Source organism: Anser anser (assembly GCF_964211835.1).
Source record: "Anser anser genome assembly, chromosome: 3".
Classification (NCBI taxonomy): domain Eukaryota; kingdom Metazoa; phylum Chordata; class Aves; order Anseriformes; family Anatidae; genus Anser; species Anser anser.
The window spans coordinates 49541514-49555280 of NC_139722.1; the positions used below are offsets into that span (position 1 = coordinate 49541514).

Consider the following 13767-nt stretch of genomic DNA (forward strand, 5'->3'; position numbering starts at 1 on the left):
CACATGGAGAAACCAAGAAACTCAGATACTGTTGTTGAAGAGGTTAGTGGGGGAGGCTATGTGAAAGAAGTGGGTTTCAAGGCAGTGTTTGAACAGAGGGTGGAGATGAGGTACACAAAAATAAATTGGCCCATAATTATGCGTAAGAAAACAGTTTTTCTACAGGAGAAAAGTAAAGAAAAACAGAAGCTGGAGCATAAATGGCATATTGCATAATGTAAAGGAAAACAAACTGCTTGGATTTTTTCATAACTAACAATTTTCAGTGCAAAAGTATTATTATATTCTTCTGTTATTTGTGTGATACCAACACTGAGCGAAAAGATATTATAGGAAGATTACGCATGTGCACATATATCCACACATGCAGGAACCCTCATCCTAAAATATTCTTCAATTTCGCATTGTTACCAACTGACCAATTCGGGATTTTTCATGGTTTTAGACCAGATGTTTTCATACTACACCTACCACCAGCAGAAATTCATGAGAATGCCAGAGGTCACACACTGTTAGCTGCTGGCACTTTGGCTGAGTGCTTTCACGTTGAAGCTATATGGCAGTCTGCATCTGCCATCTTGGGTGTTTCTTTTCTGGTTTGGGAGATTTTTTTTCATCTGTAGGTATCACTTGGATACTTATTCTTGTATTCAGCATTTGTAGGTTGTGTACGTGATGGTTTTTGGTGTGGTGTTCTAGCTCTGGTCATCCTAATCCAGCCACTGGGAGAGATTCCCATGCAGATATTCTCACATGTAGTTGTCACAGTGTTTGAATGCAAGAGCTGCCTGCATTGATGCAGTACAAGCTGGAATATCAGGAAATACTATTTGAAAATAAAAAATTAAAAAAAATCAACAAAAACAAAACCAGCAGTCTCCAGCCAGTTGAGAGAAACATGAGGAAGTTAGCAGCGGTGCCTAGTTATTAGAAGTTAGAAACAGACTTTTACCAGGCTCAAAATATAGTTAAAAATGTTCATCAGTTAAACAATAAAAAACACTCTTTCCCTCCTTAGACTGAAGAATTATGATGCTGCACCTCAATCCAACATATTTTAATGGCATTATAGTTCCTTGGAATTAGACAAGTTTACAGTTGAAATGCTGACCCAAACATGTCTTGAGTGCGTCTGCAAAGCCTGGTCTGCTGTTTTGTGCAAATTGTTTAAAACGGAGCAGTTGCTATTTTGAACCGCAGTCAATACGATTTCTCTTTTCATCGCAAATGCGTCTGCTGTCTGCATGTGAGAAGAACTTCAGGCATGTTTTCCATTTCACAATCTGACAAAAACCACAACACTTAGAGGGGGAAAAGGCATCTTATGCTGAAAAGGATTGTTTAAAAAAAGCTGGGCTGTATTTCTTCATACATCCAGTGTGTCTCCAGTTCACATATGTCAAACATCCATTTATCCTTACGATGCAAGTGCTGATATGCTTGTGAATGATTTGTTGATTGATGTGTTCTTTGCGCATTTAAACCTGGAATTTCTTCAGTGCTTTGTAAATTAAGGTCATTTATTCTGGATGGTTTGATTATGCTATCGTCCTGTTGACATTGTGCTTTTAAAGCATGCTGGTAGAACAAATGTAATTTTACTCTCTTTATAGCTGGTATTTGCCAAAATTTAGGAAAAAGTGCAACTTTTAAAACTTGACCATCTTTAACATGCAGGAACAGCACAAGTGTTTTGTCAAAAGAATATGGCATCACTCCAAATATCTTTGACTTGCACATGGGAAAAAAAATCCAGCCCCTTGGAAGCATTCTTAGTTGCCAATACTACTTGTGTGTCCTTTTTTGAGCCCTATTTTAAGCCCCAAATCATTAGGATGAGTAGAGCTGGATTTTTATCCCTATTCTTTGGGTATAAATCTGGTGTTCTTTCACTGGGTCTACCACAGTAGCTGGTTTTCTCTGCCACTGTCTTGTTCTGGGGTGATTATCGCCGGTGTGTGGATGTTGCTGGGTGGCACAAGCCTATGCCCCGACCTCCCCTGCAAGTGCTGTATTTTGTGGCATCCTCTACAACACGGGGTAGACAGCTTTGTGCAGCTTCATACAGATGAGTATCCAGCAGCTCACAGGGACGGGAACGTCACCGTACGTTGTCACATCGCATTTTGAAGACTGTGAGGATACTACAGCGGGGGGCAGCTGGCCGGCTGCTGTGGTACGGGCGTGATTCTGGTGCCTCTCATGGAGAGAGGGAGCAAGGCTTACTCATGCACAGCGTGCCCGTGGGAGAGGAGCACCAGCACACGCAGTTTTCGCAGGAATGATTATAATAAGTACACAAACACACATGCCAATGAAGAATTACAAAGACATTTGCCGAGGCTGCAATGAGTGTGACTACCCCTCCAGTCAGACTTTTGCAGTGTCTCCGCAGCTTTTGTTTCAAGGAACTGATGGCAAGATTGCTGATGGTATAGAGGTTTGTCCTGAGTGGAAAGTAGGGGAGAGATGGCGCTGTTGGATAAAGGGCATGGGCATTGGCTTCTGGTTTCACCCGTATCCCATCAGAGGGGAGGGTTGGCAAAGGGGAGCTGGACATGTTGTTCCCTCACTCTGACATTCCCAGCTGTCTTGTCTAGCTCCTTGCTAGCAGGACCAGAGCTGTGTCACACCCCGTTCCTTAGGATGCAGCTTTTGGGGAGTAAAGGTGGGCACCGGGAATGCACATTGCTTGCTGTACAACAGCATGCTGCCACGGTGCTGTCATGCTCCAGCCCTCCCATGTCCAGCACCCAAGAAACCCATGGTGATGTCCTACAGGGGCCGGTGTTTTTATCAATGTCGTTTTCATGTGATGTTGGTTTTGTGGTTGAGGTTTGGGGTAACAAGAAGTGCTGGCCTTGACGTTTTGTTTTCTTCCTTTCCTGCAGAACTCAATCCGGCACAACTTGTCACTCCACAGCCGCTTCATCAGGGTGCAGAACGAAGGCACCGGGAAGAGCTCCTGGTGGATGATCAATCCAGATGGCGGAAAAGTGGGCAAGGCGCCACGGAGACGCGCCGTGTCCATGGACAACAGCAACAAGTACACCAAGAGCAGAGGGCGGGCGGCTAAGAAAAAGGCGGCCCTGCAGACTGCCCAGGAGGCAAGCGAGGACAGCCCTTCCCAGCTCTCCAAGTGGCCGGGGAGCCCAACTTCCCGCAGCAGCGATGAGCTGGATGCGTGGACAGATTTTCGCTCCCGGACGAATTCCAACGCCAGTACGATAAGTGGCCGCTTGTCACCGATTTTGGCAAGCACCGAACTAGATGATGTTCAAGACGATGACGCTCCGCTTTCTCCCATGCTGTACAGTAGTCCATCGAGCTTGTCCCCCTCGGTAAACAAACCGTGTACTGTGGAGTTGCCTAGGTTGACTGATATGGCTGGGACAATGAATTTGAACGATGGACTGACAGATAACCTCATGGATGATCTCTTGGACAATATTACACTCCCTTCCTCCCAGCAGTCGCCCACAGGAGGGATGATGCAGAGAAGCTCCAGTTTTCCATATGGTTCCAAAGGTTCAGGGCTGGGTTCCCCCTCGAGTAGTTTCAACAACGCTGTATTCGGGCCGTCGTCCCTGAATTCCCTCCGCCAGTCGCCCATGCAGACCATTCAGGAGAACAAGCAGGCCACCTTCTCTTCCATTTCCCATTACAACAACCAGACGCTGCAGGATCTGCTCGCCTCTGATGCACTTAGTCACAGCGATGTCATGATGACACAGTCTGACCCACTCATGTCACAAGCCAGCACAGCTGTGTCCGCCCAGAACTCCCGCAGGAATATAATGCTCCGCAACGACCCCATGATGTCGTTTGCCGCACAGTCCAGCCAGGGCGGTCTGGTCAATCAGAGCCTGCCCCATCACCAGCACCAGTCTCACAACTCTCCTCTTAGTGGCAGCCGTGCCTTGTCCAATTCCATCAGTAACATAGGCTTGAATGACTCGAACAGCTTGGGTTCCTCCAAACATCAGCAGTCACCCGTCAGTCAGTCTATGCAAACACTTTCTGACCCGCTCTCAGGCTCCTCTTTGTATTCCTCTAGCGTGAACCTCCCGGTCATGGGACACGAGAAATTCCCAAGTGACTTGGACCTGGATATTTTCAATGGGAGCTTGGAGTGTGACATGGAGTCCATCATCCGCAGTGAACTCATGGATGCAGATGGGCTGGATTTTAACTTTGATTCCCTCATCTCAGCTCAGAACGTTGTCAGTCTGAATGTGGGGAACTTCACTGGTGCTAAACAGGCTTCATCACAGAGTTGGGTACCAGGCTGAAGGATCTTTCAGAACAGGGAAAAATGGGCAAACAGGTCAGTGCCCCGTGGATGTGCTAAAATGCTTGGTTCCTTCGTTTTATTGGAGTCTGCACCAAACACTTAATTGTTAGCGCACACTAATAGTACTAATTTGGCTTGCGATGGCTTGCTATGTTTTGGTATGCAACAGCTACAACCAAGAAAAATTTGGAGGTGTGGAGGGAAATGAGGCTAAGCTATAAAAGCTGCTCAGCTGCAACAGTGTCAGCGCGCATCTGATGCTATGTGTCCTTCTTAATTTAGGCATAAGAAATGTTAATGACAAATCAGGCAAACCGAGGTGGAATATTTGTGGGTTCCAGGAATCAGAGAGCTCCAGCTTGTCTTCTTTGAAGTCGCAACAGGTGGATTCGTCTCTGCAGCTCATGCTGCACGTAGCCAGGCCGTGTTACATGGGGATGGGGCAAGGGGCTTTGCAGTCAGTGCAGCAATACTGCTGTAGGGGTGGAGGAAGAGTGCCCTTGAAAGATCAGTGCTTGCACTCGGGATTGGGTGCGCAGCACAGATTTGGACTGAATTAGAGTTATACTGCTGCTGTGGTACAGCTACTCTAGTGCAATTGTTTGATTTTATTTTTTTAATGTAATTCTCAGCAAAAGAAAAGTAGCAAATCAAGGAATTGTATTTTGAAATAACACAGGTAGGATCCTGGTCCCAGGAACATCCTGTTCTAAATGCTCTAAATACGCAAAAATTGTTGGTCCCCCTCAGGGCCTGTGTAGATACCATTTCCTTTTGGACTCCACCAAGAGAGTATCTCTAGGTTTGGGTTTTGACACCAGTGCTTTTGAAACGTTTGCCTCAGATTAATTTTTTTCTAGATTGCTGTGGTTTTTCTCAGTGTTTCTTTTCCACATCTGGGGACACCAGAGCCTGTAAATGTTGTTTCTGTCATCCTTTGTGATTCTGCAGGTTCCTGCCCATACCTCTCTGCCTGCTTCCACGTACATATTCCCTGACTCATAGAGCAGGTTCCACACAAAGTGCCCTTTCGCCTTTGTTTATTAGTATAAGGGAGTAGATTTCAAAATACAGTAGGATAAAAGGTTAGCTATAAATTATTGAAAGTATTGTGTTAACTTCAGAACAGTGTGCAGAGTATCCCAACACTGGGGCTAAAAGAGGCATTCACTCGGTTTGCAGCAGACTTCCAACTTTCTTATTTTCTGGGGGAAGGATAGAAAGAAGGAGTCACAGTGTTTTCTGACTTTATGGTGCGTCATTTACTGATGAGTGACCCTTTCATCTTTAATTGAGTTTTCATTCTTTGTTTCAGTTAGATGTTCATGGGGAAGCTTTGCAGTCTGTGAACAGCAGTGGTGAGCCTCCTGAACTCTGTCTAGAGTACCCCCAAAGATACGTGCTGATCTGCTGTCTGTAAGGGAGAAAAGGACTGTGCAGGACTCCTTGCTGTAGTCATCTGCAAAGCTTCCTCGCTCCAGTGGAGCAGGTGGTTTGCACAGTACATTCAGGCGGAGGATTTCCTCTGATTCTTTCACATCTTCTCTCTAAAAGCGTGAGTGTTGCAGAGTGAGGTTGGGAGATGGGCTGCAGAGGTGGGCTGTAGAGGATGCTGCGTCCCACTGACCATGCATGGGATGGCATTGTGGCAAGGACAGGGCGCCAGCTGAATTCTGCTTTTTTTTTCAGCTCCAGTGCTTGATAACGTAAGAAAGGAAAGGGGAGAAAAAAGAAAAGTGGTTCATGAACTGGGAAGCAAAAACTTGCAGCAGGTCACGCTTGTCGATCAGGTGTCTCTTCCTCCAGGTGCATGAGCTTTTTGGATTTAGAAACCCTCTTTGCCTGAGGTGAAACATCCAACAGTACAGCCTGCTTAAAACAGAGATGTTATTGACAGCTGTGCTTGACACACTTCCAGAAGGGCGATGTTCTAGCATCATCACTTACTGTGTGTAGGTAGAAGGTGCCCAGGGAGACCCGCCAGCAGCACCAGGGAGGCACACCACCAGCCACCTCCTCACCAGGGCTCCCAGCTGCCTCTCAGCCCTGTCCTGTGCCATGCAGGGAGAGGGAAGCCACCCAGTCCTTCCCAGGCTGCGCCTTTGGAGGAGAGGACCTGACACGTCTGTGCACAAGGAGACTCATTTCGGAGGACAGATTTATTAAGGAGATGGCTTTCCTCAGTAGATTAATGGCTGGTCACCTGTGGAAGCCTCTTTCTCTCTCTCTGGCAGCTGGACTGGCTGCTATGGGGTGCCTCCAGTGTCAGGTGCGAGTGCAGGTGATTTCTGCTGTGCTGGTTCACCTCCCACAGGTCCTGCTCTGTTGAGCATCACCGCCGAAGAACTGGCCTCTGAGCGAGTGCCTCCTGTTTTGGTAGGAGTGAAGTCAGGTGTCATCAGCCTGAGTTGTTTTCTCAGCTATTTTTCTGCCTCGCTGTAGCATAGGGACCCCTGAATTAAAATCTCTCAGCGGTTTTCATGACCCCAATAACAAAGCTTTGTGGGCTTGGAGGCTGGGAAACACTTTCAGCAGAACAGCCTGATGTTTGCTCATGTTAAATCCATTTCATGAAGTGAAGCAGTTACAGTGGGCTATTGGCATACCTCAGAGTGCTGTGTTTTCTATGAAAAATAAGGGAAAGGTTGGAGTCAGTTTTCAGGAAGAAAAGAAAGCAGCCAAATACACAGTTCTTTAGCTTATACGTACCGTAGGTATAGAAGGGAGGTTACTTTGGAAGAAAATTGACTACACTCTTCACAGAGGAGGGGAAAGCCCTGTGCAGAAGATGCCACCGTTAAGATTTGGTGGCCATGGCTCTGCGCTGTGGGGCTTGCTGTGCCCGGCCTTTCAGTGGGCCCGAGTTGATGCTCATAACCAAATTTGTTTGTTTGGATTTTCCTCCTACAAGAAGGAAAGAAGAAAATCGATGTGCTTTTTTCTTACGTTACTCACACAGCCATGATTTCCCCCTATCTCCACTTGCTTCCCAAGAGCACTGAATCTGCCCTCCACCCACTCACGTAATCATCGGGTTGTTTTTTCAGCTCATTTATCAATACGTGAAGACATCGCTATTGCCTAGACTTTCTCCAGAATACCTTTTATTTATAAATCAGTGGGTCTTTCCTTGGTTTGCTGGTGTTCTCACCACTTGGCTCTTTGCTCTGTGGTCTTTCTCAGCCAGAGGAGCCGAAGGGAGTTGGTATTTGCCCGAAGAGCAGCCCCAAGCAAACTGATGGGGGCTCTCCCCATCAGTTTGGGGCAGAAATGGGGGATATATGGGTGCTGGTGATCAGCAACCGCTCTGACATCAAAATCCCTTGAAGAAGCTGTTTTTGCCTCAGTTATTCCAGCAATCCAGCTTTCGAGAGAGCCCCGCAGCCGGCGATGCTGGCAGGGCTTGGGAAAGGGGTGGAGGGCGGCTCTGTGCAAGTAGGGCAGGAACTTCTTGAGCTGGTTTTGCTGTCTGCAAAACTCATCTAGCTGCATCTTCTGGGAGAGGTTTTAATGTGCCATTTAGCTGGATCCCTCTGGGCGCTGTAACAGAGCTGTGCTGAAGCCACGTTGACTTGTTTGAAAATTAGAAGTAAAATACTTCACAGAGCAGTTAGTCACTCATTTTACCCGAGCATCATTGAAGTCCCAAGTCATCTTGCTGTAGCAGTAGAGTGCATAAGTCTCTAATAGCAGTGTCCTGAATTAGTTCACAGAATTTGATGGTTAACATTTCTGATAAATCAAAATCCTAAAAAATGTAATAAAATGCCTGTTTATATTTCATTAGTCTGTATCTGTGGACTACTTGCTGATTTGTTAATTTACATTCAGCCTGCTTCTGGGTAAAATTCATACCAAAGACAAACCCATAGGTCTAAGGATGACTGCATTGACTAAAAGACTGTCTTAAAAGTGGAAATAGTAAAGAGATCTCTCTTTGGATGCAGTTTGTCCCCTTTGAATCAGAGCACTCTGACTGGACAACATGCCACGAGGAAGATGATTGTCATTCTTTTCCACAAACCTTGTTTTCTGCTTGTTAAAGCTGACATGTGGAGAGCAGATTTGGTGGACCCTGACTGCCTCAGCACCATGGATGCGCTCCCTCCTCTCTCAGTTTCCAAAATGAGGTCTCACGGGCAGGGCTGACAGGTTTCCTGTGCGGCTACCTTTAAGAAATCCAAAGGAAATTCAAGAGGAGCAAATTCTTCTGCTCCGTTTCTAACAGGTCAGTGGTTAAGGCGGTGGCGTGCTTTTCGTGTTTCAGTGTTGTTTCAGCCAGCCCAAGTTTTGAAAAGTGGTTTTGTGACTAGCTGAACGTCATGCGCGCCAAGTTTAGTCTTTGAGCAAAAATATCTGTGTGGAAAACATGGTATTTCTCTGGGAACAGGGATCCCATTAACTCCAGGGAGGGCCTGCCCCGAGCAGGCTCCCCAGGGGCCTGTCCTATGCTTGTGGAGAAGCTGCAGCCTCTGCTGCTGCCGCCCCAGGCACGGCTGGGCCTCGGTCCCTGCTGTGGTGTTGCAGGCGGCCACTGTCCCCAGCTCGGCTCCAGAAAGTCCTTGTCACAGCCCCGTGTCGACGGGAAGCAGCAGCAGATGCGGCTGCTCCTCCCCAGGCTGGGCCGGGTGAGTCAGGAGGGTGCTCGTGGGGCCTCTCCTCAGCGGGGGTGAAGGCAGCAGGAGCCGGCACAGGAACGTCATGGATCCCCTCGCTCCTTCTGGAAGAGCTTGGGCTATTTATTTATTTAAATCTAAGTTTTTTGTTTTAGGGTTATTAACCGAGGGAAAAGGTCCATCAAAGCCAGCGTTCTGTCCGCAGGCTTGTGTTGTGAGCCGTCGGCAGCAGAAGCCAAGATAGTGGTCTGATCCTGTGGTTTGGGTGTTCTGTTTTTGTGATATATATATATATATTTTAGTGCCTCATGCTTTGTCATGTGATTCAGCAGCAATAATTAGGCAGAAACTTGCTGTCCCTGCAGATGCCAAGATTACAGGATGACATACTCTCACCAGATGACAGCACAAACTGGTATTTTTAGAACAGCCCGCATCAACTGGTCTCCCCAGTGCTTTCCTCCCTGTATCAGCAGCACTTGGGTTTTATTAGAGAATGAGTCTTTGCAAATGTCTTTTTCATGTGAATGAGCCGTTATATGATCGTTTAGAGCTGCAGATCTGCGTTTGTCCCAAGTCGTGCTCTTGCCCGATCGCTGGGATGGTTACAGGTGGTTTGTTTTTTTATTTCTGTCTTTTCATCTGGGCTTTTAAATACCTCCCTAAAAAGCATATTTTCTTGAAGAAGTGCATAATAAGAGATTTTTTTTTAGAAACATAGCATCATGCAGCTGAGGAAAGGTCAGGATCTTCTTTCATGGCAATTCAGTGCTCAGCCGCAGTGATGAACTGACAGCCGGAGAGGCTTGAGTCTTAGGTTCATGACAGCCAAAGGGCACAGGTATGGCGTGGGCAGCCGAGTGCATGCAGCTGAGCAGTGCTGTGAGTAAATAGCCGGGCTTTTTCTCCTGGCCTGCAGAAGGAGGGTGAGGGACACAGATGCTTGCACAGCCTCCCCCTGGGCTCCTGGTGCTGGAGGTGGAGAGCGAGAGTCTCCAGCAGGATGGTCACAGAAGCATTGCCCCCGATTGAGTGTCCACGTGGCACGTGGGGACACCGGCCCCATTAAATCAGGTACCAGCAGTTGGGTGGCAGGACCACTCAGCTCCAGTCAGGTTTGTGGAGCTGTTTAATCAGCTTTTCCACTCAGATTACCACACAGGGCGACCGTTGCTGGAGTCTGGCGGAGCAGACATCTGTTGAGCAGTAAGCGGATGGGGACGCGGCTCAGCTAACAGAGCCGCTGTGTAGCCGTGGCTGTCTGCAGTTGCTCCAGGGAAAAAAGGATACTTCCCAGAGGGTGCCGTGGAGAATAGCATGTGTTCATGCACTTTTTCATCTGAGCTGAGTGCCTTGCCGGTTGTTCTTCCCTGCACTGCCTCGTTTTGCAAACTGCTTCTCTCAGCTTCCACAGGTAACATATTTCGTACAAGTGTAGGGAAGATCTGGTTTAGAGGAAGGGCCTTGCCTCTCTTGCCTCCTCCCAACACTTCTAAGTCATGGTAGAGGAGGTTCTGCCTTACATCAGCTTGGTGGAAATCCTTTTCAGTGATCCATGTGAGCATTATTGGCCTGCGCTTGGCAGAGAAAAAGAGACAGTCTGTGAGGACATTCAGAAAAAGAGTACATAGCAGGTTTCCATGGCACTGTAAAATGCGTAATTCACGATGTTTCCAGTCAGGTAGGTACCCTTTACTCTCCAGTTTGGAAAGCAACATTTGTTCTCCAGATTCAAAGGCATAAGCAAAATCCTTCTCTGTATTTGCACAGGTATAGTAGTTATCCATTCTTTTCTCATCCTCAGCAGAGGTCTCTTTGCCACTGCTCCCATGGGCCTGTTATTCAGCTGATGTACTCTACCCCTTTTAGAAGTTACATTTTGCAAGCATTTTGGTGTTCTTCTTCTGTACAGTTAACTGTCCAGCAGCATCCTGCCTGAAAGGTGCTGATGTCTCTCAATCAGTGGCAGTGTTATCCATAACTGATATGGTTTCCACACACCTCCTCAGGCCCCTGAAGAAAAGGCAGGGGATAAAATTTACCATGAAATTGTAAGAAGCCTGGAGACATTACAGGGAGATGGTGCCTCGTATCTAAACCCTTCTCAGTTGTCCAGGGCAGGGGATTGAACCCAGCCAGATGTAGTGGTTCTCAAAAGCAATTGGATGTCAGCAGTGCTTGTGCTGGAAAGCCAACGTAGCTGCACATTGGCATCTCTGTAGGTGTAAAAACAAGTGTCACAACATATGGTCTTTTTGTATGGGCAACAACACAGTGACATATGCAGTGTCGTCTGTACGAGCCTGCTCTTCTTGCAAACAAGTGCAGAATTTCCTGTGGATTGGGTGGTTTAGTATCAGGTCCCAATACATAAGGAAAACCCCAATCTGTTTTTCCTTTTAAGTGTGTGAGCAGGGGTGGGCCAATTTCTCTAGGTGTCTCCTTTTTGTATGTAAAATGGGTAGAAGGGACCTCGGCCACCTTTGAGTGTGAAGTCAGCTGTCCAGAGGAGTGGTGGACCTTCTCTTGCTGGAAATTTTCCAAGCTGGCCATGACAAGGCTTTGAGTAATCTAACCTAAGCTTCAGAAGAAGATTGGTCCAGATGATGTTCAGAAGTCCCCTCCAGCCTAGACTTCTCTATGATTCTGTGAAGAGTAGTTCTTCAAAAGCTTCATAAACAGTTGTGAAAGTTCAACATTTTTTTTTCAACCTGTTCACATGCATAAAAGAGATGGCAATGCATTAATGATTAGATTACATTCAATATGTGTTCTTCAGAAAAGTAGAAGAGAAAAAATCGTCTCTTTCTTCTGTTTTTCCCCTGTTGTCCTACAGACAAACTATAAAGTGCATGGCAAGATAAATGTAGATTTAGATGAGTAAGTGCTGAGATCAATAGGGCTAACGTCATTTTTTGCTCATCTCCTCACATTGCAGTCTGGTTTAAATCTTCACAGAGGCTTATTCTGTGCAGGGAAGTGAAAAGAAAGGCCCGGCTTTTGGCAAAGTTGTGAACTTCTGTGATGCTGCAGGTTGGTTGTTGTGCAGGAACAAGCAGCAGTGGTATTACAGATATGACAAACAGCACAGGCCTGTGCAAGGAGAAAGGAGGTGGAGGAAGGTTTATCAGAATAGCATGCATGCCAATAGTTGTGGCACCTCGCTGAGGTCCTGGGCAAGCCTTTTGTTGCAGAGCTAACACAGGGAGAATGATCTGACATCTTCAGGTACATTTACTTCCAAAGTATTCGGTTGTCTGCTATGGTTTGCAGCTTGTTTTGGAGAGAAACAGCAGCCACAGAAGGAAAGGATACACTTTCGTGCTTTACGTGCCTGTGCAAGTACCAGCACAGCAAATTTTTAGCTCCCATATGTCCTAGTTCTCTGCTGCTCTCTTCCTCTTTCCATTCTTTTCCCCTTGTTCTCTGCCTCTGAGTCTGAACCAGAAAAAAAAATCAATTTTTCTGAGTACAGTTCAAAGAGAAAAAGTGAAGTTGCAACATGCCTGAAAGTTCAGGCCCTTGTAAGAAAGCCCATTAAGCTGCCAGCTCTCTTCTTTCCCTTGAACTTTGCATCCTGACCTCAGCGTTGCATTTTGGCACGGTGCCACTCTAGTGCAGCATATGCTAGGCCTGTATGGGACCACAGTGACTTACCTGCCATGGCATCAGCATTTCTGATTTTTATTCTGCTCTTGCCCAGAGAAGCTGTGGGTGCCCCATCCCTGGAAGTGTTCAAGGCCAGGCTGGACGGGGTCTTTGGCCAACGTGGTCTGGTGGGAGGTGTCCCTGTCCGTGGCAGGGAGGGTGGGACTAGATGGTGTTTTAGACCCCTTCCAACCCAAACCATTCTGTGGTTCTGTGAAAAATCTCATGCTGCAACTTTGTCATTGCAGAAGGCCACAACAGTTATTTTCCTTGTTCAGTTCTAGCAAGTATTTTGTATTTTTTGGTGTTGAACTGTGAAAACCTATGGCAGAATATTACCTTAAACAACGAAAAGGCTGTAAGCATACCTAAGCACATGCTGCATTTGAGCCTACCCCCATGTTAGAGGAGAAGCCATACTGCTGGTGGCAGTGGAAGAAGCAAGGGCCAGAGGCATTGGAACAAATACACATCTGTCACTAAAGGACACGAGTTTCCTTCCAAATGTTTCCATTTTACAGTCTGTGGATTGTTACTTGTAAAAGGCATTATTGGGATTTCCCGTCTCTGGGGAGTCGTACTGAGGGGTACCCAGGGAAGACTCTTGTCTTACAGACCTTTGGGTGGTGATATTTTTCAAGATGCAATATCCACTCAGCAGGGTTTCCAGCCAAATCAGCAGGTCCTCGGTAGGCTGCTTTGCAGAAGAGCTGCGTGTTGATGGTGCAGTGTCAAGTACTACGATCAAGGAAAGGATCACATCCCCTTTCTTTTTGCAAATCGCTGTGTGTGCTGGTGGTGATGTTGACTTACTGATAAACGTACCACCAGTGGGCATCACCTGTGCCTTGCTCTTGGGGAGAATCAGTGCGTCGCCTTCGTAACCTGAAGAAATTTCCAGTGCCGCAGTAGGAACCAAAGGGAGAAAGCAGCACGGAGCAGATGAGGCTTCAGAGCTTGTCTGATAGAGCATAAGCTGGCATGGGGCTTGGCAGACCACTTTCCCCTTAAGTGGTGGAGATGCACTGTGGTGTGAGACAGAGGTGAGGAAATGTTATTGCGGGGAGGGATATCACAGCATTAAGCCATGCATTAAGGCAAGAGTAGCATTTATAGGAGGACAGTAGCAAGGTAGAGGATGGGAGAGCATAGGAAAGGACAGAAGGAATACAGAAGTCTTTGCTTTTCTCTTCCACCAAATAGGATAAA

The 13767-nt window shown here is 46.9% G+C and overlaps 1 protein-coding gene across 2 annotated transcripts in view; it reads left to right on the plus strand.

The window, feature by feature from the left end:
- FOXO3 (forkhead box O3) overlaps positions 1–13767 on the plus strand; it is a 91362-nt gene that overhangs the window by 70148 nt on the left and 7447 nt on the right. For both annotated transcript variants that reach the window (XM_083831875.1, XM_083831876.1), the window contains exon 2: positions 2892–4327. In XM_083831875.1, coding sequence (XP_083688001.1) covers positions 2892–4292 — 1401 coding nt within the window. In that variant the 3' untranslated portion in view covers positions 4293–4327. The remainder of the gene's footprint in view (positions 1–2891; positions 4328–13767) is intronic.